This window comes from Phytophthora ramorum, assembly GCF_020800215.1.
Source record: "Phytophthora ramorum isolate Pr-102 chromosome Unknown Phyram_PR-102_s0004, whole genome shotgun sequence".
NCBI classification, from domain to species: Eukaryota; Oomycota; class Peronosporomycetes; order Peronosporales; family Peronosporaceae; genus Phytophthora; species Phytophthora ramorum.
Window position 1 is genome coordinate 1,626,864 of NW_027150650.1, and position 22,846 is coordinate 1,649,709.

The 22,846-nt window shown below is 57.9% G+C and overlaps 9 protein-coding genes across 9 annotated transcripts; 4 read left to right on the forward strand and 5 right to left on the reverse strand.

Annotated features, from left to right (window-relative positions):
• Window positions 1-441, forward strand: KRP23_5118 (uncharacterized protein; the record flags this gene model as incomplete). The annotated part of the gene is made up of 1 exon (XM_067890154.1): window positions 1-441. One exon carries the CDS (start codon window positions 1-3, stop codon window positions 439-441), a length of 441 nt encoding a protein of 146 aa, XP_067746722.1.
• Window positions 442-503: 62 nt separating this feature from the next.
• Window positions 504-1,589, reverse strand: KRP23_5119 (Ferredoxin-fold anticodon-binding domain-containing protein 1-like protein; the record flags this gene model as incomplete). Its single annotated transcript, XM_067890156.1, has 1 exon — window positions 504-1,589. The coding sequence occupies one exon, from the start codon at window positions 1,587-1,589 to the stop codon at window positions 504-506; it is 1,086 nt and encodes a 361-aa protein (XP_067746723.1).
• A 124-nt stretch (window positions 1,590-1,713) lies between these two features.
• KRP23_5120 (uncharacterized protein) lies at window positions 1,714-2,264 on the reverse strand (the record flags this gene model as incomplete). The annotated part of the gene is made up of 2 exons (XM_067890157.1): window positions 1,714-1,914; window positions 1,992-2,264. 2 exons carry the CDS (start codon window positions 2,262-2,264, stop codon window positions 1,714-1,716), a joined length of 474 nt encoding a protein of 157 aa, XP_067746724.1.
• A 354-nt stretch (window positions 2,265-2,618) lies between these two features.
• KRP23_5121 (uncharacterized protein) lies at window positions 2,619-5,456 on the reverse strand (the record flags this gene model as incomplete). Its single annotated transcript, XM_067890158.1, has 1 exon — window positions 2,619-5,456. The coding sequence occupies one exon, from the start codon at window positions 5,454-5,456 to the stop codon at window positions 2,619-2,621; it is 2,838 nt and encodes a 945-aa protein (XP_067746725.1).
• Window positions 5,457-8,850: 3,394 nt separating this feature from the next.
• On the forward strand, window positions 8,851-9,810 carry KRP23_5122 (uncharacterized protein; the record flags this gene model as incomplete). The annotated part of the gene is made up of 1 exon (XM_067890159.1): window positions 8,851-9,810. The coding sequence occupies one exon, from the start codon at window positions 8,851-8,853 to the stop codon at window positions 9,808-9,810; it is 960 nt and encodes a 319-aa protein (XP_067746726.1).
• A 107-nt stretch (window positions 9,811-9,917) lies between these two features.
• On the reverse strand, window positions 9,918-14,453 carry KRP23_5123 (Carbamoyl-phosphate synthase [ammonia], mitochondrial; the record flags this gene model as incomplete). The annotated part of the gene is made up of 1 exon (XM_067890160.1): window positions 9,918-14,453. The coding sequence occupies one exon, from the start codon at window positions 14,451-14,453 to the stop codon at window positions 9,918-9,920; it is 4,536 nt and encodes a 1,511-aa protein (XP_067746727.1).
• A 1,176-nt stretch (window positions 14,454-15,629) lies between these two features.
• On the forward strand, window positions 15,630-17,789 carry KRP23_5124 (Protein arg-6, mitochondrial; the record flags this gene model as incomplete). The annotated part of the gene is made up of 1 exon (XM_067890161.1): window positions 15,630-17,789. The coding sequence occupies one exon, from the start codon at window positions 15,630-15,632 to the stop codon at window positions 17,787-17,789; it is 2,160 nt and encodes a 719-aa protein (XP_067746728.1).
• A 346-nt stretch (window positions 17,790-18,135) lies between these two features.
• On the reverse strand, window positions 18,136-18,936 carry KRP23_5125 (Septum-promoting GTP-binding protein 1; the record flags this gene model as incomplete). The annotated part of the gene is made up of 3 exons (XM_067890162.1): window positions 18,136-18,300; window positions 18,359-18,442; window positions 18,514-18,936. 3 exons carry the CDS (start codon window positions 18,934-18,936, stop codon window positions 18,136-18,138), a joined length of 672 nt encoding a protein of 223 aa, XP_067746729.1.
• Window positions 18,937-20,673: 1,737 nt separating this feature from the next.
• Window positions 20,674-22,386, forward strand: KRP23_5126 (Heat shock 70 kDa protein; the record flags this gene model as incomplete). Its single annotated transcript, XM_067890163.1, has 1 exon — window positions 20,674-22,386. The coding sequence occupies one exon, from the start codon at window positions 20,674-20,676 to the stop codon at window positions 22,384-22,386; it is 1,713 nt and encodes a 570-aa protein (XP_067746730.1).
• Between the last annotated feature and the right edge of the window lie 460 nt (window positions 22,387-22,846).

Sequence of the window (22,846 nt, forward strand, 5' to 3'; positions counted from 1 at the left end):
ATGAGCATTAAGTCCCTGTGTCCCTCGTCTCCTCCCGTGCTGCCGCCGCGCTACTCGTCGCGTCTCTTCCGTTCGTCCTTCGCCACATGCTTCTCGGTGGTCGGCGCCGTGCGCAGCCAGCTCTGGGGCTGCGCCTTCGTGGCGCTCGTGGTGCTGCTCACGTCGCTCAACTACTGGCGCAACCCGGTCAAGGGCTGGCGCCGCACGGCCGACATGACGGCGGTCTGCTGCGCTGCCGTGTACCACGCCTACTGCTGCGTGTTGCAGTGCCAGGACCCCGTCGTGCAGGTGCTGTACGCGCTCGTGGTGGCCAACTCGGGCTTCTGCTACATGCAGGCGCGCAAGGCGCCCAACCAGGACGTGTCGTCGGCCTGGCACTGTGGCCTGCACCTGCTGGGCAACGCCGCCAATGTAGTGCTCTACCTGGGCATCTCCATGTAACGTAGTACACTTTAGTATAAGGCAGGCAAGTGTCGGAATGAATACATATCTTATGAGCTGCATCATGTCGCGCGAGACGCGCCAAAGCGCGAGCTCTCAATGGCCGTGAGCGCTGCTTGGGCCAGAGCGTTGACGCGGTCGCGAGAGAGCGCAAGACTCCAAGACGAAATGTCGAGACGGTACGTGACCGACTTGCGCCCGGTCTTCTCGCAGCGATACTCGTCCAGCAATGAGATGGACACGTCCATATTCTCTGGGGGGAAATGTTCTCGCACGACGGCGTACAGGAGCTCCTCAGTGAACAATTGCTCGTCCGTGACCCAGAAACTCACGTCGCGTGCCCACTCAATGGGGAAAATGGACTTGCGACCGGGAGCTTCGTGGCTGAAGACGTGCGAGATGCCGTCCTCCGTCCAGAACGCCTTCTCTCGAGACTGGTACCCGACGCTGTAGTAGCCGAGCGCTGCCAATGCGTCCACGGGGCAAAAGTGCGCGTCCTGTAGCACCAACCCCGCTGCAGCAGCGCAGTGCACAATCTGCCACGTATCTCCCACCGCGCGCGTCTTCCGCTCGAGTCTGGTGCCTCCCTGTCCGGCACAGAGCGTGACCCAGACTTGTCCGTGACTCGCCAGCATTTGACTTGCGCTCGCGAAGAAATCGACCAGCAGTTGGCGGTGGCGGTGAATCTTGTTGCGCTTGTTCCTGTTGCCCACACCTCCGTCCGCCGCAAAGTGCGGGAAGTTGAACACGACGCGGTCGAACGCAGCTCCGAACGTGTAACTCTCCAGTTTCGTGGCGTTGATGCTATGTCGGACGTTCACGCCGCCACTGCGCAGCTCGTCCAGAATCTCGCGCGACTTCGGGTACATCTCGAGCAATTGGCTCTCCGTGTCCAGTGATGTGGCCGTCACAAGGAGCTCGGAAGCGCCGATGCGAACGCTGTTGGCCCGCAGGAACGCGCGCGAATAGGAAAAGTTGCCATCGCCGACCACCAGCACCCGAGCGCCGCGTTGCAGAGGCCCCAATGAGGTTAAATCGCCTATAACATGGCCGCAATCACAAGAAGTAGTAGATGCCATGGCCAAGTGGTTCCTCGGTAGAACTCGAGCACGCAGCAACTTGCTGCTGCTGCGAGCTACGATGCACATGACTGCAAACCAATGGCCACAATATTTGTAACACTTAACCGATATGATTGCAAAATGGGGGTAGTTAACTGCTGCGAAGTATTGACGCTTGCTTCCTCGGGTGCTGGCGTCTCCTGTCTGCGCCTTAGGCGTTCCAATGGTACCACAGCATGGCGATCACTAGAGCGACGAGTGTGGGGCCAAGGAAAGCGACAGCGACGCGTCCGGACTGCGCCGTTTGAACGGATTCTGGCTCGGTGTTGAGCTTGGAAGGAGAGACCTCCTTCTTCTTCTGCTCCCCCTTAGTATTGGTCTTGCCCTCCTTCTTCTCACGGCGTTGCTTCAACTGTTAGATATACGAAAGGTACAATAACGAGAACTTGGTCAGTGGATGTCGTGGAGTTTCTTCCCTTGGGGACGCACCGTGAGCTCCAGGTCGTCGATGGTCATACGCAACTGCCACGGCACTGAGATCTTCTGCTTCTCCAGCTCGGCGATCAGCTGCTGGCGGCAGGTCAGGAAGTTCTTGTACTTGGTCACCACTTCCTCGCCAAAGTCGTCGTCGCGCTTGGCCTGCTGGTGCGCCGCCTGCAGCTCATCGTCCAGCGCGTACAACTCGTCCAGCTTGCTGCCAATGGCCTTGGACTTGCTGCCCAGCGACTCCAGGCCCTGCGTCAGAAGCGAGCCACTCGCCATCTCTTCCGAGCCTTTGTACTTGACACGTAGTATGAGCTCCTGGTGGTCGAGGACAAAGGCGGAAATGAAGCAATGAGTGCACAACGTAAACGCCTTCGGCAAAGCAAGTTGTAATCAAATCCACTTCCGACGGTGTTGATCAATCGATTGTCAAACCCTAGGGCCAAGATTCTAACGGTAGAGCAAAACTCCATTAGCGTAAAATGAACCACAATGCTAACTTCCTCCTCTTAATTACAAGCCCAACCGCTCACGTCGCCGCTAACCATGACGACGAACGCGACGGTGCCTAGCCATCCCTGGATGGACTCCCCTGCCTTCTCTACCATGTCATCCTGCATGAAACACTCTCGCTTACAGCTCCACGACGTCGTTGCGACGCTGGCCGTACGTGTTGCGATCTTGGGTGATGTAGTGGTTGGCAGCTGAGCGCCGACTCGCGTCGTACGTCTGCTGGCGGTCGTCATCCTCGTGTGTAGCCGAGCGTAGACGGATCTCGTCCGCGCTGTTGTAGTCCACCGCGTTGCTGCCCTGGACGTACGGGTTGTCGTTGGTGGAAGTGTTGTTCACGTTCGAGTACTGCGACTGGAGAATCGGCTGGCCCGTAGGTTGCTGCGCGTTGCTTGCCTTGCGTCCAGCAGGCGTCTCGTCCTTGAAGTAGTCCTGCGCGGTCTGCTCCTCCTGGTCGTAAGCTGCATCGCGCTGCAGCTTGAACTTCTGCCAGAACGTGTAGAGCGAGCGGATCATCAGCAGAGCCAACACAAACAGGTTGAGGCCCACGATGGCCACCGAGATGCCGTTCTGCAGGCTTGTCGGGAAGCCGTCGCTGGCGGCCGCGGTGACAAGGAAAAACGTCAGCACGAGCACGGCGATTTTCATAATGGACACGAAGCTCGTGGTGGTCTGCACAAACTTCGAGTGGTGCGGCGACTGGATCTCCAGGTAGAAGAAGAACAGAACGTTCAGCGCCAGAATGATAGAGACCTGCACCGTGCCCGACATGCTCGCACACCCCGTGACCACACCGGTCGTAAGGGCGAGCATCATCTTGGCCGCGAAGAAGTAGCGGTTCTTGTACTTGTACTCCTCGTACAGAGGGCCGTAACGCATGTTCACGGTCTTCTTCATGTGCTGCACAGTACCAACATCCGCGATCTCAGCCTCGTGCTTCTTGATGACGATGTAGCCGTAGACGAGGATACCAGCAGCCAGGAAAACAATAGCGGCAATGGCCAGCAGACACTTGGGGTCGGTGATGCTCTCGTACTTCATCGAGTAGTAGATCTGGAACGTGGCCGTGACACCGATAGTGTACTGCGAGAGGATGGCCACGAGCACCTCAAGACCGATCATCTTGTCGAAGAACTTGGACAGGTACTCTTCACGAGGCATCATTAGACCGGACACCAAGTAGCCAATACCGAACAGACCCACCACGCAGGCCATGACGCAGAAGACGCCAGCAAGCGTCACAATGAACAGCATATCTTCCTCAATGTTCAGCTGACGGGAGTACTTGGCGATGCCAGTGAGCTGGTCAGTGCTGCTGGAGCTTGAACTGCCGCTGGAGCTCGAACTTGCCAGTCGACGCCCGGCGTTGCTGCTGCTGCTTGACGTGCTGCCACTGCCTGAGCTGCTGCTATCCGAGCCATCCTCGAGCTTTCCGAACGGGAGGAACGTGAAAGCCGCAGGAGCCATAGCCTTACCGAACTGCGCCAGAGCCGACGACTTGCCGTCAAGCTGAAGCTGGTTGACCAGCACTCCGAACTGGCAGATCTCGACCGTCGTGATAGCCATCGTGGAACCAGCGGCCGCAAGAGAGGCACCCGCAGAGCTCACTCCGCCCACGGCAGTACTGGCAATAGCAGCAATGCCTGTGATGGCAACAGTCACGCCAGCCACACTCTTGGACGTTGCCGCCACCACCGTACCGGTAGTGGTCGTGTTATCCTTGGTAATAACACCGTCCACCTCGTCCTGCTCGCGCTGCTGCTTCTTGGCGGCATCAGCCACACTACCCGATGCCGAGCTGTCGATGAGCATGGCCGAGCAACTGCACGACGAGAAGGAGCTCTCAGACGAGTACGTGCACTGCTGCGAGTCCGACATGGTCGAGTTGGACAAGAACGTCGACACGGTGGACGAGCGCTGCTCCAGCGCCGCAATCACGTCGCTCGAGAGGAACGACTCGAGGCTCAGTCCGTCGTACACGGACGACGAGATGCCGTTGTCTCCGCCGTACACCCACGCGCTGTTGGTGCACGCAGGGAAAGAGCAAATGGAGACGCACGTGGACCCCGAAGTGGAGCCCACCGAGCCGCTGTAAATGACGCAGCTCGAGGCCGACACGGCCGAGGCCACGTCAATGCTGGCGCCGCCGCATGTCAGGCCGAGCGTGTCCCAGGCCGAGTAGAACGTGCTGTCGCACGTGAGCACGTCCGAGCTCGACGATCCGGAGCCAACGGTGCCCGACGTCGAGCTAGAACCTGCCGTCGTTGTGGTCGTCGTCGTCGTGCCCGCCGTCGTTGATCCAGCGGTGGTCGTCGTTCCTGTCGTACCTGTCGTGGAACCGGTCGTGGTTGTCTGCAGCTTCCGCGCTCCAAGAGACAACGACGTGGTCGTCCCAGCCGAGGTGCCCGTGGATCCGGATGACGTCGTCGTCGTCGCCGTCGTCGTCGTGTCAGCGGACGGAGCTGTCGTCGTCGGTCCCGTCGTCGTCGTGGTTGTGGCAGTGGCGGACGCACTTCCGGTGGTGGTACTGGTGGCCGTCGTGGAAGTCGGCGTAGCGGTGGTGGACGACGGGGTCTTCGTGGTGGACGACGGCGTCGTGGTCGTGGTTGGGGTCGTGGAAACACCCGCGCTGCCCGTCGAGTCGGCGCTGCCTGCGGTGGTTGTGGACGTCGACGCGCCGCTCGAGCCCGCACTCGTGCCGGATCCGGACGACAAGCTGCCCACGTCTGCATTGTTCGTACCGGCCTGACTGCCTGCGTCCGAGAAGTTGGAGCCCGAGGCGGACGACGAGGACGTGGCCGAGCCGCCGCTGCCGCTGCCGCTCGACGAGGAGGACACGATCTTGGTGATGGGGTCTGTGAGCGTGGACGTCGTCTGCGACTGCACGTACACGGGGCACGTGGCGGTGGCCGCTGCGGAGGACGCGCTGGCCGCCAGGAGCAGCAGCAGACGCGCGTTCATACTGATGGTTCTGTTACCTCGCTGACCTGTTTCGCTAATGGCGGTGTACTCGTTCCACTGGAAGCGAGTTCTCTTCGCAGAGGGAGAGAGAAAATGAAGAGCGTTTGGCGACTGGGCGCCAGTTTTTCCACAAGCCCGGTATAGTGAGGCCAAGTCAAAGTGACCGCTGCCCTAGCTCGCCCGCATGGCGTGCCGCTGACGACGAAGCGACTGGGGAACCTGCGCACAACGCATAACCTGCTGTGTTCGATGGATGCTGACTGCATTTTCGCATACTGTTTCTATTTGTCGCATCCTGCGAGACGTGATAAATGATATCCGAGGAGCATGCGCGAAGAGGCGCTGAGATTTCGCCCAATCCGAGGCCGGGTTTTGCGCCGCTGTTGCAAATGCAACGTGCCGACACCTTCGCTGCGAGCGCGCCGAGGCTGGATTTTTCCATCAGGTCCGACACCTGATGTAGGAGGCGCCCGTCGCGACTGGCGGCGAGGGCGGGGACGGGGAGCTGTGGAGCTCCACGGCCATTGTCGTGGGTGCCGCACGCGCTTGGTGTCGCAGTGGAAGGGCGATAAGCGCCAAATTGGCGGCAATGTGGCGCCCACAGTGCAAAAAATTGGTGCCGCGCGCAGCCGGGGCGAGCAGGTCGCGCGAAGGTACGCGTCAAGCAGCGGTGGTAACCCCTACGAATTTGCATATATTGCAGGTTTCTAGAAGTCCACTGTATTTTGTAACCAAGCACGACAAACGAACTTCTGGTGCTGGTAGGCTCCAGCATCCCGTGCTCAGCCTTCCAACATGGTTCTCCTGTAGTGGTCCAGTCTGCACTGCAGCCTATTCACAAATGTCCTACGAACAACGCAAACAAGCAAACAAAAAAAACTGCCTGCCGTTCGGCGAGGCGGGCGAATGAATCGGATGTGGAGAACGCGGTGACGGTCGTTTCTGCGAAAAAGGTATTTGCTAAAATGCTCGTTGGTCTGTTCCCGTCTATCGGTTCTTCTCTTCATTCTCCAAAATCTCAGTTTGCGAATCTGGGCAAGCGTTCGACATGGCCCCTCCTAAGTTCACGACGCGAGACAAAAAGAAAATAGGAGCTGGCAAATCTGTCTGGTGTCGCTCAGACATCCAGCGATTCTGTACTCGATCGCTTATGTTTCATTTTGGAGCTCGGATCAGCGGAAGTGTGGAGATATTTGAACCCCGAGGACATCTTCAGAACCTTTGAAGTGTGTTTGGACGGACTTTCGCCGGATTCTGTTGACAATGTGGCACTCAAGGCGATCGAGCAGTTTGCTATTGATCAGAGGACGCACCTGGGACGGAACTGTAGATGCGATTGGATTCCAAGCCTGAGCTTTAACCTTCGCTCAGCAGCACCGTGCCCTGATGGATTATCCTGCGGTGTGGATAAGTCCGTGGCGATTCTTCGCACCCCGCGGGGGAGGGCACGAGATCTCCTGTACGCACTCATCCTGACGCAGTCGATGTATCTCATTCGATAAGTCTGAGGTGATCGTATATGTTCCTATAGTGCAAGGTGGGAGGAGATCGAAACTTATGCAGCAAAGCAGCCGTCTCCCAAACAATTAATGTCGTCTGCCCAAGATCTGGGACTCACTATTTCTACGACCTCGATCGATGAGCAGTGATCTCGAGAAGCACTGGGACGGAATTAACTGTTCCACTTGTCAGCACTGTGAAAGTCTGACTCGGGCTGTCTGAAGGACAAGATGAACTACTGGGATCCTGAGATTAACAGAATACGAGCAGAGTGCACGAAACTATTCCGGTCGCTGAAGGCAATAGTGGAAAAGCACGTCCAGCACGTGATAATTTCTAGGAAGCGTTGGCGTCGTCTGAGTCACGGGCCGACAATTTTTACTGCACAAACAGCAGTAGTGGCAGGAGTCACTGAGGGTGGAATTCTCTGCGGTCTCTTGTTGGGGTATTGTGGGGAATGAAGTCGTGGTATAGTGAAGCAAAACAAAATTGATATCGCCTGCGCGCCTACAAAAGATAATAAACAAAGTTTAGAAGTCGTCAACGACGTTCGCATGATACGTGCAAGTAGTAGTTACGAGTCGTCAACGACGTCTGCAGAAGGACCTTCGCAATTGAAAAATGTGAATCAAGATGACATGGAGCTCCACGAAACCCGTGTAGACACGGCCCAGCGAGAAAGCAAGACACAGAAGCAGTGCCAATCGGTTTTGGGATGTCTTGGGACTGGGATCTGCATTGATATGGATATGAGAATATCTACCCCCTGAAGATGTCTTGAAGTTACTTCCGTTCGGGCACGGAAGATTCTAACAAGATGTCATCGATGCAGTGTCACTGAAAGTGCTCGATCATTTTGCTGCCTTGCACAAGCCACATCTAGGACGAGGCTGTAAATGTGACTTGATGCAAGGACTCGACTTTCTTCAGCACTCTGAACAGAGGTTACTTCAGCCTACTGCGTGAATAGAGAGATGCCGACTCTGCATGGCCCGGGAGGTGCTTGCACTCTGCGTAGCGTGTTGGTGCTCACCACGAAATTGCTGGAGCCATTTTCTTCAGAAACCGGATACGATGATCTGGTAACGTTGCTGCCGACGGTGTGTGCTCCCAACGGAAGGGAAGAAATTGAATCTCAATAGCAAGGACGCCATCGCTCGGGCCCTGAACAAACTTTGCTCCGCGGCTGGGATGCGTTTTTGCTTCAAAAATAAAGAGCTAAGAGGAACCATTGCGACATACAGGCCACAGAGAATTCCTTCCTCGGATATCCCGGCCACCAATCCGTCGTACGGGGCCTCTCACCATCCATGCATCTTTCAGAGCACGCGGCCGACGGATGAAGCATACTTGGTGAAGATCCTTCTCCATGCTGTTCTCAGTGCCAACGCTGTGAGAGCTTGGCAAACGCAATTATCAAGAAGCGAGAGTCTTTCAGATGGAAACGCACAGCGATTAATCGCGCTCGTGAAATCTGTTTGAAGTTCTACCGGCCTGTGCAGGGGCGTCGACACCATATTAGTGTTCATCCAGAAAGTCTGGCCGCAGCCAGCGTTTCTTCGCTGGAATCTGCGTAGGAGTATGCCATACACGAAAAAATATGTCTACGAGTCGAAGTGGCGGATGCAAGAGGTGTAGCTATCCGCTCCGTCATGTCAACATTCAATTTGTAGCCAGCATTTAGCTCGGTTTCCGGAAGAGCTTGGAGTCTCCAAGCTGCCTATGAATCGCCATACTTGGAGCAGGATTGCTACCCAAGCCAAGAGGAAACAAAAAAAAACAATTTGTTTTGTCAACGTCGGAATCAGGGTGTCCGATATGGGAAATCCTTTCACAAGACTTCATTGAAACGACCACGGAGTCCGTCTCTGTCCCAATTCACTGCCAATCAAACATGGTACGCAAGGCGGCGGCATCGTCCCCGACAACTCTGCGGCGCAATGGGGCGCGAATCCGCAAGGCCCTGGAAGTCTGCGACCTCGCCGAGCACGCGCAGCAGCTGGTGCGTAACTCGCCGCCTCTGCGCGTGCTCGGACTGGACGTCAACACCACCAGCACGGGGTTCGCCGTCGTGACGGAGCGCGGCCGCGTGTGTCGCTGGGGCCACATCCCCACGGCGCAATTCGCCAGCGCCGACGTGCTGCCCATTGGCGGCGTCATCGACGAGTTCTTGGCTGCTGTACAGGCCGCAGAGCAGCAGCAAGGTCGAGTGCAATGGGTCGTGGGCATCGAAGCTTTCATGCGGATGTTCCGCTCCGGCCGCTTTCACAACGCCGGCATCTTCCAGTTGGCTCAGCTCAACGGCATCGTGTCCTTCGCCTGCTGGAAGCGCTTCGACGTGCTGCCACTGCACACGCACCCGTCTGCAGCTCGAGGTTTCTTCGGTCTTAGTGCTCCGACGATGACGTCAAAGAAGAACAGCATCAAGCACCAGGTCATGAACTTCTTGGAACAGCAGGAACCCGAGCTCACTCAGGCTGCAGGTGGAGAACTAGAGGCACCAGAAGCTCTGCCGAGCTTCGAGCGGATGCGAACGGGTGCGCTGGCCGACTCGGCCTTCGACATCGCCGACGCCTACGTGATTGCGGCGTACACACGCTGCGCGCACTTGCAAAGGATGTTGGAAGAGCAGCAGCCACAACTTGTTGGGGATTTCTCGAGGCGATACCTCGAGCTGGGGCAGGAGGCGGCAGCCAAGATGAAGAAGAGCTCGCCGGAGATGGAGGCTTTAGAGACCATGGACGACCACGAGAAGCTCGTGTACACGCGCGGCCTGTTCTCGTTCGGCATGGACAACTGGTTCAAAGAGCACAACGCCTGCTTCATGCTGCAAGAAGACAAGCATAGAGTTTAGATAAAATTACTACTCGTGTTGACTGATGGCTTGCATCTTAGTCATTTCGACGAAATACTCGAGGAGGTTCGCTTTCTCATTACAAGCAGATGCCCGCGGCGATGCGCTTAGTGGAACTCGTGCACGTCGGTCCAAACATCCTCCTCCTTCTCGCGCTTGTAGTAGTCGAACAGGCTGTCGGGCTCGAGGCCAAGCAGCGGCTGGTTCTTGTGGACAGCCATGGCCTCCACGAAGAGCTGCACCAAGCTGATGTTCGTCAGCAACGGGATGGAGAAGTCCACCGCCGTACGACGGATCTGGTAGTTGTTCTCCATCTGCTGGCTCTGGTTGTTCGGCAGGTTCACGACCAGGTCGATCTTACCGTCCTTGATCAGGTTCAGCGCGTTGTTCTCGCTGTCGCCGTCCGACGGGAAGTCCACCTTCGTCGACGGGATGTCGTACTTCTTCAGGTAGGCGTGCGTCTTCTCGGTCGTGTACAGCTTGTAGCCCAGCTCGTGCATCTTGTAGGCAGCGTGCACAAACTCCTCCGAGAACTTGTCCTGCATGGACAGCAGAATGTTCTTCTCCGGCAGCTTGAAGTTCGACGAGATCAGCGCCTTCAGGAACGCCTCGTGGCGGTTCTTGCCGAAGCAAGCCACCTCACCCGTCGAAGCCATCTCGACGCCGAGCAGAGGGTCGGCACCGCCCAGACGCGTGTACGAGAACATCGGCGACTTGATGCCAACGTAGCCCTCCGGACGCTTGGGGCCGTCAAGAGGAGGCAGGTTGTCGTTCTCCGTCGACTCGCCCACCATGACCTTCGTGGCAGCGTTGATGAAGTCGGCGCCCGTCGTCTTCGAGACGAACGGGAACGAACGCGAAGCGCGCAAGTTGCACTCAATCACGCTCACGTCTGCGCCCTTAGCCAGGAACTGCGCATTGAACGGACCCGAGATGTTCAGCGCCTTCGCGATCTTCTCGGCGTTGCGCTTGATCTGGTTCGTGTAGAACGAGCTGGCCTCCACGGGCGGCAGCACCAACGTGGCGTCACCACTGTGCACACCGGCGTTCTCGACGTGCTCCGAGATGGCAGCAGCGATCACCTTGCCGTCCTTGGCCACTGCATCCAGCTCAAGCTCCTTGGCACCCTCCACGAACTTGGTGATCACAACGGGGTGGTCCGAAGACACAGCAACAGCCTGGTTCAAAACGTTGTCCAGCTCCTCGAAGTTGTACGCAACGTTCATGGCAGCGCCACTCAGCACGTACGAAGGACGAACAAGCACCGGGTAGCCAACACGCTCAGCAAACTCGCGGGCGGCATCGTGGCTCGTTAGCTCCTTCCACGCCGGCTGAGGCACACCAGCCTTGTCCATCAGCTTCGAGAACTTGAAACGGTCCTCAGCACTGTCGATCATCGTCGGGTGCGTGCCCAGTACCTTCACGCCAGCCTTATGCAGCGGCAGCGCGAGGTTGTTCGGGATCTGGCCACCCACAGACACCACAACGCCCCGAACGCCCTCACGGTCGTTCACGTCCATCACACGCTCCTTCGAAAGCTCCTCGAAGTACAGTTGGTCGCACTCATCATAGTCCGTGCTCACCGTCTCGGGGTTGTAGTTGAGCATGACAGCGCGGTGGCCAAGCTTGCGCAGCGTACGGATGCAGCTCACAGCACACCAGTCGAACTCGACAGAGCTACCAATACGGTAGGCACCGCTGCCGAGCACCATCACGCCATCGTTCGGGTCCTGCGCAGGCACATCGTGCTCAGTACCGTTGTACGTCATGTACAGATAATTGGTCTGAGCCGGGTACTCAGCAGCAAGCGTGTCGATCTGCTTCACAGCCGGCACGATTCCAAGCTCCTTACGCTTGGCGCGAACGTCATCGTCCGTGCTGTTGAACATGCGAGCAAGCTGACGGTCCGAGAAACCGAGCTTCTTCGCCTGAACGATCTCAGCAGGGGTCACCTCGCTCAGCTTTTTGCCAGTCAGGTTGACATCGCAGTCGCAGATGGCCTGCAGACGGCTCAGGAACCAAGTGTCGATCTTCGTGATTTCATGCACCTGATCAATGGAGAGCTGGCCGGACTTCAGCGCTTGCGCGATCTGGTAGATACGACGGTCAGTCGGCTTGCCCAGAGCCTTGACAAGCTCATCGTGCGGCATCTCGTCATAGCGCGGCTCGAAGCCCTCGTTCGAAGGCTCCACCATACGCAGCGCCTTTTGGATCGCCTCCTCGAAGGTACGGGCAATAGACATCACCTCACCGACACTCTTCATCGACGAACCGATCTCCGTGCTCACATTTTCGAACTTGGCCAGATCCCAACGCGGCATCTTGGCTACGCAGTAGTCCAGCGAAGGCTCGAAGCAGGCAGTCGTGCTCTTAGTCACCAAGTTCGTCAGATCCGGCAGATTGATACCCAGAGCAAGCTTGGCGGCCACGAAAGCAAGCGGGTAGCCCGTCGCCTTGGACGCAAGAGCACTTGAGCGCGACAGACGCGCGTTCACCTCAATAATGCAGTACTCTTCCGATTCAGGGTTGAGAGCATACTGGATGTTACACTCACCGACAATGCCAAGGTGGCGCACCACATTCACAGCAGTCTCACGGAGCATGTGGTACTCACGGTTCGACAGCGTCTGCGAAGGCGCAATAACGATCGACTCACCCGTGTGGATACCGAGCGGGTCGAAGTTCTCCATGTTGCACACCGTCAGACAGTTGTTGGCGGCATCGCGCACCACTTCGTACTCGACTTCCTTCCAGCCCTTCATGGAACGTTCCACCAGAATCTGCGGGCTGCCAGAGAAGGCCTGCTTGGCCATCTTGCGCAGGTGAGCCTCGTCATCGCAGATGCCAGAGCCCAGACCGCCAAGCGCGAACGCCGAACGAATCATCACCGGGAAGCCAATGCGGTAGGCAGCCTGCACAGCGTCGTCCACCGACTCTACAGCCTCACTCTGAGCAATGGACTCGTTGATCTCTGCGAGCTTCGCGTTGAAAAGCTCGCGGTCCTCCGTATAGTTAATCACCTCAATCTGCGTACCGAGGACCTTCACACCGTACTTGTCAAACACTCCGCGCTTTTCAAGCTCCACACCGCAGTTCAGAGCAGTCTGGCCACCCATTGAGATAAGGATACCATCAGGGCGTTCGCGCTTGATAACCTGCTCCACGAAATCGGGGTTCACAGGCAGGTAGTACACGTTGCTAGCCTGGGCCTCGCTCGACCGGTCAATGTTGGTCTGCACGGACGCGATATTGGGGTTGATCAGGATCGTCTCAATGTCCTCCTCCTTCAGGGCCTTGATAGCCTGCGAACCCGAGTAGTCGAACTCACCAGCCTGGCCAATGGACAGACCACCGGATCCGAGCACCAGCACCTTCTTCACCTTCGGGCGTTCAATGATCGGGCGCTGCACTAGGCTCGTGATCGGACCCTTCTCCTTGGTGCGCACAGCGTCGAGGAACGTGTCAAACAGGAACTCTGTGTCCGTGGGTCCGCCAGCGTGCTCCGGGTGGAACTGCGCCGTGAAGTACGGCTTGGATTTGTGGATGATACCCTCGTTGGTGCCGTCGTTGAGGTTCACAAACAGCTCCTCCCAGTCGCTGGGCAGCGTCTTGCCGTCCACCGCGTAGCCGTGGTTCTGGGCAGTGATGTAGCTCTGACCGGTCTTGAGGTTGTGCACAGGCTGGTTCTGGCCTCGGTTGCCGAACGGCAGCTTGTACGTGTTGGCGCCAGCGGCAAGACTGAGCAGCTGGTTGCCCAGACAGATACCGAAGATGGGCTTGACGTTGTCGCCCTGCAGGTCCAGGGCCTTCTTGAGCTGAGCGGTGGTCTCCTTCATGATGGCGGGGTCGCCGGGGCCGTTGGAGATGAAGAGGCCGTCGTACCAGCCGATCTCGGACGAGATGTCGTGGTTCCACGGCACGCGCTTCACCTCAGCGCCGCGCTTGACTAGCTCGCGGATGATGTTGTACTTGATACCGCAGTCGACGGCCAAGATCTTGAGTGGGTTGCCCTTGCCATACGTGATCACGTCCTTGGTGGATACGAGGGATGCCAGGTTGGCCTCGTTCACGTCGACGAGTTTGGGCTTGTCGCTGCCCTCGACGAGGATGCGGCCGGCCATGGCGCCGTGCGCGCGGATCTTTTTAGTGATGGCGCGGGTGTCAATGCCGGCAATACCGGGGATGCCCTCGCTCTCGAGCCACTCGGAGAGCGACTGCGCGGCGTTCCAGTGGCTGTAGTGGTTGGAGTAGTCCTGCACGATCATACCCGCGGCGTGGATGCGGTCGGACTCGATGTACTTGTTGAGACCATACTGGTCCAGCGCCTTGGTGTCGGGTACGCCGTAGTTGCCGATCATGGGGAATGTCATGTTGAGGAGCTGACCCTTGAACGACGGGTCCGTGAGCGCCTCCGGGTAGCCCACCATGCCTGTGGTGAAGACCACCTCGCCGGCCATGGATTTCTTGGCGCCAAAGGACACGCCGTGGAAGCGCGTGCCATCTTCGAACTCGAGCACGGCGGGCGTCTCGAAGCGCGGCACATTGCGGCGGTCCACCTTCTCGCGCGCGGACACGAGCAGGCGGTTGCCGCTGGCCTTGTACAGTGGCGCGCGGCGCTTCACCGAGTGCGACAGGCGAAGCATCCTGTCAGATGGAGGGGGGCGAGCGCGTGGAGGGCCGAGAGAGGCTCTTGTCCGCGACGCTTCCAGTTGGGAAATGGCATTCCGCACTCGGATCCGAAGCGGCGGCCAGCCAAGATCGCGCTGGTACGTGGCCGCCCGTGCATAGAATCCGCCAGCTGCGGAGCGCCTGTTGCGGATCCCGTGCGCAGCGGAGCTCGACATGCATAAATCAAGGGCAGAGCCGGGCTTGGAGCACCACACAGATTATGTACACCACAAAAACGAGCCCTGGGCTCCGCTGGAGCGCTTGGCTGAAGCAGGTCAAGTCTTGACCTCTTCCGACTGTGGCGTTTGGGATCATTGGTCACGGTTCACTGGCTGCGACGAGTCGAGCGCCATTTACTTTAGCTTATCTGCAACCGGTGTTTCTGCACTCTACTGCAGTGCAGCCGCTTGACCATGCCCGAACACACTTCAACTTGCGAGCATGCGCCGTCACGAGGCAATAAAGAACGGCCGAACCCGAGCGCGCATGTTGAATGATTGCCACCTCGATGAGCTCATATCGGGAACCCCCACCGCCGCGACAACCGGCTTCTTCGCCATTCTCGGGCAATGAGCTTTCATTCGATGCACGCGACACGCTCCGAGCCTGACGGCATTGGCAGAGCGAAGCGCAAGTTTCCACGCACTCTAACGGCCAGGAGAACGTTCACCTGCGCCATAGCCCGTGCCCAGCGCGGAGCCTCATCATCATGATGTTGAGAGGCGCGTCCTCGCGCCACCCATTCGAGCCGGACAGAGTGGGATCGCAGCTGATCCAAAGTACGCGGCCGGGCCGTTGGCGTGCCGACCGCGCACCTATTCCAGCCAATCAGCGGCCATCCGAGCATTTAACTGGCTGCGCTGCCTGTTTGACTACCGGGCGAGATGGGCGTCAGCTTAAGTTCGGTGCCGTCTGCCATTTCGAATCCGAACCTAATACTTCATTCTCAACGATGATTGGATAACGTTTTAAATTCAGCTTTACTATGAAAATGGCTACATTGCTCAGTACTACCCTTACTACACTGCTAATTCCGTTTTAGCACTCAATAGAACGCCTATCGCTTTAGACAGGTGCTCAACCGCCGGCTCGGGGTTACGTACGCCGCCGCCGCACAACCAAAGAGTCCTCTCCAGTGCGATCTTCCAAGTATGTTGCGCTCCGTGGCCAAGCAGATGCCGGCGCTGACCCGCGCTGCGGCGCGCAGCTCGCAGGCGGCGACAATGCCCGTTGCTGCTGCTGCGTCCCGTGCGTGCGCGGCCCAGCTCGCCGCCGGAGGGATCCAGACTGCCAGCCGCCGCTCGCTCTCGTCGGCCTCGTCGTCCGACGACTACGCGCTGAACCTGGCCAAGGTGCTGGCCCCGGAGGCCACGCTGGAGGAGTTCAAGCAGCTGTACCGCACACCTGGCGTGAACCACACGACCGTGATCAAGATCGGCGGCGAGGTGATCATCAACGAGCTGCAGACCCTCATCGAGTCACTGCGCTTCATGAAGGATACGGGCCTGTTCCCCATTCTCGTGCACGGCGCCGGCCCGCAGATGAACGCCGAACTGGACAAGCAGGGCGTCGAACCCCAGTACGTCGGCGGTAACCGCGTCACGGACCAGAAGACGCTGGACATCGCCCAGAAGATCTTCATTGACACGAACGCTACGCTCGTAGCCGCGCTCAACAAGGCCGGCGTGCCTGCGCGCGGCATCACAAGCGGCGTCATCCAGGCCGACTTCAAGGACAAGGACGTCTACGGCTTCGTGGGTGAGGTGAACAAGATCCACGGCGAGGCTGTTCAGGCGGCCATCGACGCTGGCGAGATCCCCGTGCTGTCATGCCTCGGTGAGAGCGCCAACGGCCAGACGCTCAACATTAACGCGGACGTGGCTGCGCGGCAGCTGGCTCTGAACTTGCAGCCGCTCAAGACCATCTTCGTCAACGCCAAGGGCGGCTGGATCGAGGACGACGGCACGAAGCTGAAGAAGATCGACATGGCCAAGGACTACGAACACATGGCTGCTCGCGACTACACTGGTCGTCAGGGCACGCTTCTCAAGCTGAACGAGATCAACACGCTTCTCCAGGGCCTTCCTTCCACCTCGTCGGTGGTCCTCACGTCGGCGTCGCAGCTCATGCGCGAGATCGTCAGCAAGAAGAGCGCTGGTACGACGTGCATCAAGGGTGAGAAGCCTGCTGCTGCCAGCGCCAAGAGCAGCGCCACTGTCTCGGCTGTCCCGCGCGGCCCTAACGGAAAGTTCCGTGTGGGTCTGCTTGGCGCTCGCGGATACGTGGGCCGTGAGCTCATTCGCGTGATTGGTCGCCACCCGGAGCTGGAGCTGGTGTGTGCCAGCTCGCGCGCCCTGGGAGGTGAAAAGGTGGTCAAGATTGCTGCTGCTCCGCCTCTTAACCCGCACACGAAGCTACCAGCCAAGCCGGTTGAGGATGTGACTTTGAACATCGACCCCGAGCTGGAGTTCTGCGAGCTTGGACTGAACGACATCGCCACTTCGCCGTTTGGAGAGAGTGTTGACGTGTGGGTTCTGGCGCTGCCTAACGGCTACTGCGAGGAGTACGCCACGGCCCTGGACGCCCTCCGCCGCAAGGACAAGATCATCATTGACCTGAGCGCCGACCAGCGCTTCAACTCAGAGTGGACGTACGGTCTGCCTGAGGCCCCGGGCGGTCGCACGCGGCTACAGGGTGCCACGCACATTGCTAACCCGGGCTGCTACGCCACTGGTGCGCAGCTGGGTCTGATGCCGCTACTTGGTGGAAAGCCCGAGGTGGGCGGCAAGCTAATTGACGAGAGCGTGCCGCCGCACGTGTTTGGCCTCTCGGGCTACAGCGGTGCCGGCACCAACCCGTCCGCGGCCAACGACCTGGAGGTACTCAAGGACAACATCATAGCGTACAAGTCTGTGAAGCACATTCACGAGAACGAAGTGAGCCACCAGCTAGGTACGGCAGTTCGGTTCATGCCCCACGTGGCACCGTACTTCCAGGGTATCCACCTGACGCTTTCGGCGCAGCTTGCTGACAACGGAGTGATTACCTCGGCGAAGCAGGCTGAGGAACTTTACCAGGAGTTTTTCGCGAAGGAGGCTCTGGTGAAGGTTACGCCTGACATTCCGTTCGTGAAGAACAACGCATACCACCCGCACGTGACTGTCGGCGGCTTCCAGCTGGATCCGGACACGGGCCGCCTTGTGGTGATCGCCACCATCGATAACCTGCTCAAGGGTGCGGCTACGCAGTGCATGCAGAACATTAACGTTGCCCTTGGTATTGACGAGTACGCCGGTATCGACATTGAGTAGAGTCTTTTGACCCTCGCCGCTTTGACGCGTTTGTTTGCTTCCAGTTGGCATGCAAATACAGCACGACGATACGAGACCAAACAGCACAGTCGTACAGTGCACTCGTTTATTTTGACTGCTACCGGTAGAGCGCTTGACTTCACATACTAACAGCAGAACTTGCGGTTCATGCCGACAGAGAAGACTTAGTACTCGAAAAGGTTCACACTGCTTGCTTTGACAGCATCAGCGCTCACAAGCCCATCGAATGGATAGGTGAAGTGTAAACAAGCCTTTACACAAAACGATACAAAGAGCACAGCACAGTCTGGGGTAGACGAATTGTTTCGTACAGATGCAACGGCGACTAGTACTGGAGGATCGGGTCGCCGATACGGTCGATAATGGGTACGGTACACTTGAGGTCGAACACCTTGCTGAGCACAACCTTGAACACTTTCTGCACGTTGATGGAGTGCGAGGCCGACGTAAAGATCAGAGGCGCCTTCATGGCCTTGGCAAACTTGCGCGCCTAGTAAGCAGCAGTCAGCACCACCAACACAACCTCACACCTCCTTAATTGCACCCACCTGCTTTGTGATATCCTCCTGCTCCTCCGCCGCGAAATTGGCGAAGTGGTCGTACTTCATCCCCACGAGAAACGGGAATGCGTTCTAAATCACACACATAAATCACCAGAATCAGCACCACAACCTCAGAAAAATCACCACAATTGTCCACCCACCTTGTTGATGGAGCGCACTTGGCGGTACCACTCCTTGATGCTCGTGAGCGTGGCCTTTCGGGACAGGTCGAACATGAAGAGGATGGCCACGGCGTCGTTGCACACGAGCGGCAACATGCTGATGAACTCGCGGTGGCCACCCAGGTCCCAGATGCTGAACGTGATCTCCGTGTTGCGTAGCGCAATCGTTTTCTCCATGAAGTTGACGCCCAGCGTGTGGATGTAGTCCTCGTCGAACTTGCCCTCCACGTACTTGACCATGAGACTCGTCTTGCCCACCTGCGCGTCGCCCACCATGCCCACCTTGACCACTACATTGTTGCGACCTGACCCGCTGCCACCTGCAGACGCGGCGCCCGCCGGCCCCACGCCGCGCGACGGCCGCTCCACGCGACTTCGAGCGTCCTCTCGCTTCTCCTCCATCTTTCTCGCTGCTCGCGCTCTCTAATTATTCAGCCTGCGCATACGTAGGCGAAAAATGACGTGATGTCACTAAACGCGTCACTAAAGAGGGAGACTCGATGCTGGCACTAAATAATACTTTCGAAGTACCAATTGTGCAGCACACATAAGTAGCTTACAGTGAGGCTGAGGTGTTCACGTCGAAAGTTGCTGGGGAGCTAACGACAAATCGGATATAACTGTTGTCCCTATGATGAACCGACCTATTTGCTGTTTCTTTGATGCTCGGTATAGGCATGGAGTAGTGCAGCACTTCACATTAACCAAATTCGCCAAGTGTGTGACGTGGTGGAGGCATTTACGCTGATTTCGAACTCGGATGCTTCTCGTGCGTTTATTTCGAAGGTGGAGTCTTGCACTAATGGAAATTGCGAGCGTGAGATGGCTGCTTTGGATACGCTCGATAAGCAAGGCATTGTGAGGGCAATAGAGCCTTCAATTATGGTGCCAGTGATCCAGGTTCGTCCGAGAAAACGAACCGACAGTGATCGTTCTCGCCAGCGAATTGGTCGTTGCGGAAAATGTGCCAGATGTTTGGCTTAAGATTGCATGAACTGCGGGCACTGCCAGGATAAGAAGAAGTATGGTGGACCGGGTCTTCGGAAACAGTCATGCAAAAACAGAAAGTGCTTGAACCCCAAAACATGGGGGGTATGCAACCAGGAAGAGGAAGCGCAGCAAGACAAAACGTGCCAAAAGTCGAAAATCGTTTGGCTTCGCCGTTAGTTATTGAGGAATGCGAACTCTTTGTGAAGCCTCAGGTATTATTCGCGTGCAAGGACTGCGTTGCGCGTCTCAGTTCGAAGCTCTTGCTCGATTTCCACGAGTGTGTAGAGCATTCGTTGCCAACAAGCCATTACGTGATTGCTCCGACAGCATTCGAGCGAGAGGCGAGCCGCTTGATCACGATCAAAATTCCATGCTATGCGCTCAGACTAATCAGATAGATAGAATCCCGCAGCTCCATCACGTACACCGGCAGCGTTAGGCAATGCGAGGCTACAAGTATGTAAACGGTTTCTGCTTGTTTATCTGATTGAATTGTATCGCACTATGTTTTCCCTTTTCGAAACACAGGGCCAACATTTCCAGTATTTCTTCGTGGAGCCATTCGTCATTTTTGGACGTATGGAGGTTCGTTGGTGCTAGATGTACATGTACAAGGATCTAAGCGTTGACAACCTCAGGGGGCTCGCAGCGGGCGATGTGAAGTGCCACGTGGGCAACGACAGCGTGATGGCTACGATGTAAGCTGTGGTCTCATGGGAAGCTCCGAAGAACGACACTGTCTGACTGCATCCATTGGTGCTTCCGCATCGGCATGTGCCAAGGGGACCTCGGCAGCTTGTTTGAGCCTCCGAACGCCGATTTTGGTGAATGGCCGCGAAATCGGCATCTCGTCGCCACCTGCAACGCTGAGCAGCCGCAACCTGGCGCAGATCGGTGCGAGGGTGCTTTATTTCCTGCTGCCGAAGACGACGAAGACCATTTCAGCACATTGAAGCAAATGATACGAAAACTCGCAGGCAGCGTTGAAGTGGCCCGTGGCTGATCAGAATTGTAATTTTAATATTGACCAATGGGCGCTAGCCAATTGCGCCGACCAATGGATGGTTCGGGCGCCCGCCAACACCCGGCAACGGCTCCACACTCAGATCGATCCCCAGCAGCGCAGGACGTAGACAGAACCCAGGCATCATGGTGGTCGCAGGCATTGACATCGGCACGACGCACGGCTGCGTGGGCGTGTGGCACAACGGCAAGGTGAACATCATCGCCAATGACCAGGGATTCCGCACCACGCCCGCCTATGTGTGCTTCGAGGGCGAGGAGGTGATCGTGGGCGACACGGCCGTCAACAAGCTGCCGTCCCACGCCGAGAACACCATTTTCCACCTCAAGCGGCTGCTGGGCAAGGCCCACGCCGACGTGTCGGACCGCGACTACGTCAAGGAGTGGCCTTTCAATGTCACTGCCGGCGCCGACGGCGTCGCCCAGGCTGAGACGCAGCGCAACGGCGAGAAGCACCCGGTGACCCCCGTGGAGTTCATGGCGCTTTTGCTGCAGAACCTCAAAGAACTGGCCGAGGACTTCACGGGCGAGAAGCTCGAGCATGTGGTTATCAACAAGCCTGCGCACACGGACGAGTCGTACACGGAGCTGCTGGACGCCGCCGCCGCCAAGGCCGGCGTCAACGTGCTGACATACTTGAGCGAGCCGCTTGCTGCCGCCATTGCGTACGGCCTGGACGAGGCTTCCAACAACGACAAGCCCGAGTACGTGCTGGTGTTCGACATCGGTGGTGCCACTCATGACGTGACCCTGCTGAACGCCGACAAGGGACTGTTCGAGGTGGTTGCCAGCAAGGGCAAGGACACTCTTGGAGGTGAGGACTTCTCGGCCGCATTGTTCGAGCACTGCGCCAAGTCGTTCTTGCGCAAGACCAAGTTGGACGTCAAGACCAACCAGAAGGCGTCCAGTCGTCTCCGCCTTGCTTGCGAGACCGCCAAGCGCTCGCTGTCCACGCAGACGCAGGCGAACATCGAGGTGGACTCTCTCATGGAGGGTGAGGACTTGTCGCTGAAGCTGTCGCGCCCCCGTTTCGAGGAGCTCATCAGCGACTACGTGCACGAGACGATCACCGAGATTGACGCGATCCTGGAGGAGAACGACCTCGAGAAGGACGACATTGACCACGTCGTGCTGGTCGGTGGCTCTACCCGCATCCCGCTGGTGCAGAACCTCGTCAAGAAGTACTTCGAGGGCAAGAACGTGCACACGCAGCTGTCGCCCGATGAGGCTGTTGCTTTCGGCGCCACCATCGAGGCGTCGGGCCTTGCTGAGCTCGTCGGCGTCCCTGAGCCCAAGAAGCCGCTGAACTTGGTGAACGTGGTGCCGCTCAACCTGTCCGTGGCCCTGGCCAACGGCAGTGTGTCGGAGCTCATCCAGCGCGACACCGTGCTGCCTGCCACCGCGACCGAGCTCTTCACGACCTCGGAGGACAACCAGGAGGCTGTGTTCCTGCAGATTTACGAGGGCCAGCGCCTCATGGCCAAGGACAACACTCTCGTGGCGCAGCTGAGCGTGTCGGGCATCACCCCGAAGGCCAAGGGCGAAGTCGAGATTGAGGTGGACTTTACTGTGAGCACCAAGGGCGTCCTTACGGTGACCGCCTCGGAGCGCAAGGCCGGCAAGAAGTCGCTGGAGGTGACGCAGGACTCCAAGCGCCTGACGCCCGCCGACGTCGCTGCCATCGTCAAGAGGGCGGAGGACGCCGCCGAAGAGGACGACGAGAAGCTGGGCGAGCTGGAGGACGCCGAGGAGGCTGCCGAGCTCGAGGCTGCTGCCCCGGAGGCCGAGGCCGCCAGCGCCCCCGCCGTGGCCGCTGTGCCCACGCAGGACCTAGACTAAACTACAAATCACTAATCACTTGCAACACACAATGCAAGACACGTATTTGTCACTACAGTTCCTCTCCATTGATCCACATCTCTCCATGCACTTTAACACAAGCTCGCACCCGAGCCAGCCCGAGTCCGATTCGACCTGGACTTTGCCATGGACAATACAGAAAAAAAAAATCCCATAATTCCTCTGTTAACTGCTGCTTACTGCTTTTATCGGGTGTAGAGGTCTCGGTGGTCGAAGGCGATGGGCTGGAGGACGGACTCGTGTTCGAAGGCCAGGGACACGCTCATGGGCTCCAAAAGCGCAGCGTACGGAGAAGACGACAAGCCTGCGCACCCCATGGGATTGTGTGGATACTTCTCCTTGCAATGGCGGCAGCGAGCGGCTCGCTCAGGCAATTGACGCCGGTCTTGGTGGCGGCGGCGTCCACCAGCTCCAACTTCATCTTTTGTTGGCCTTCTTC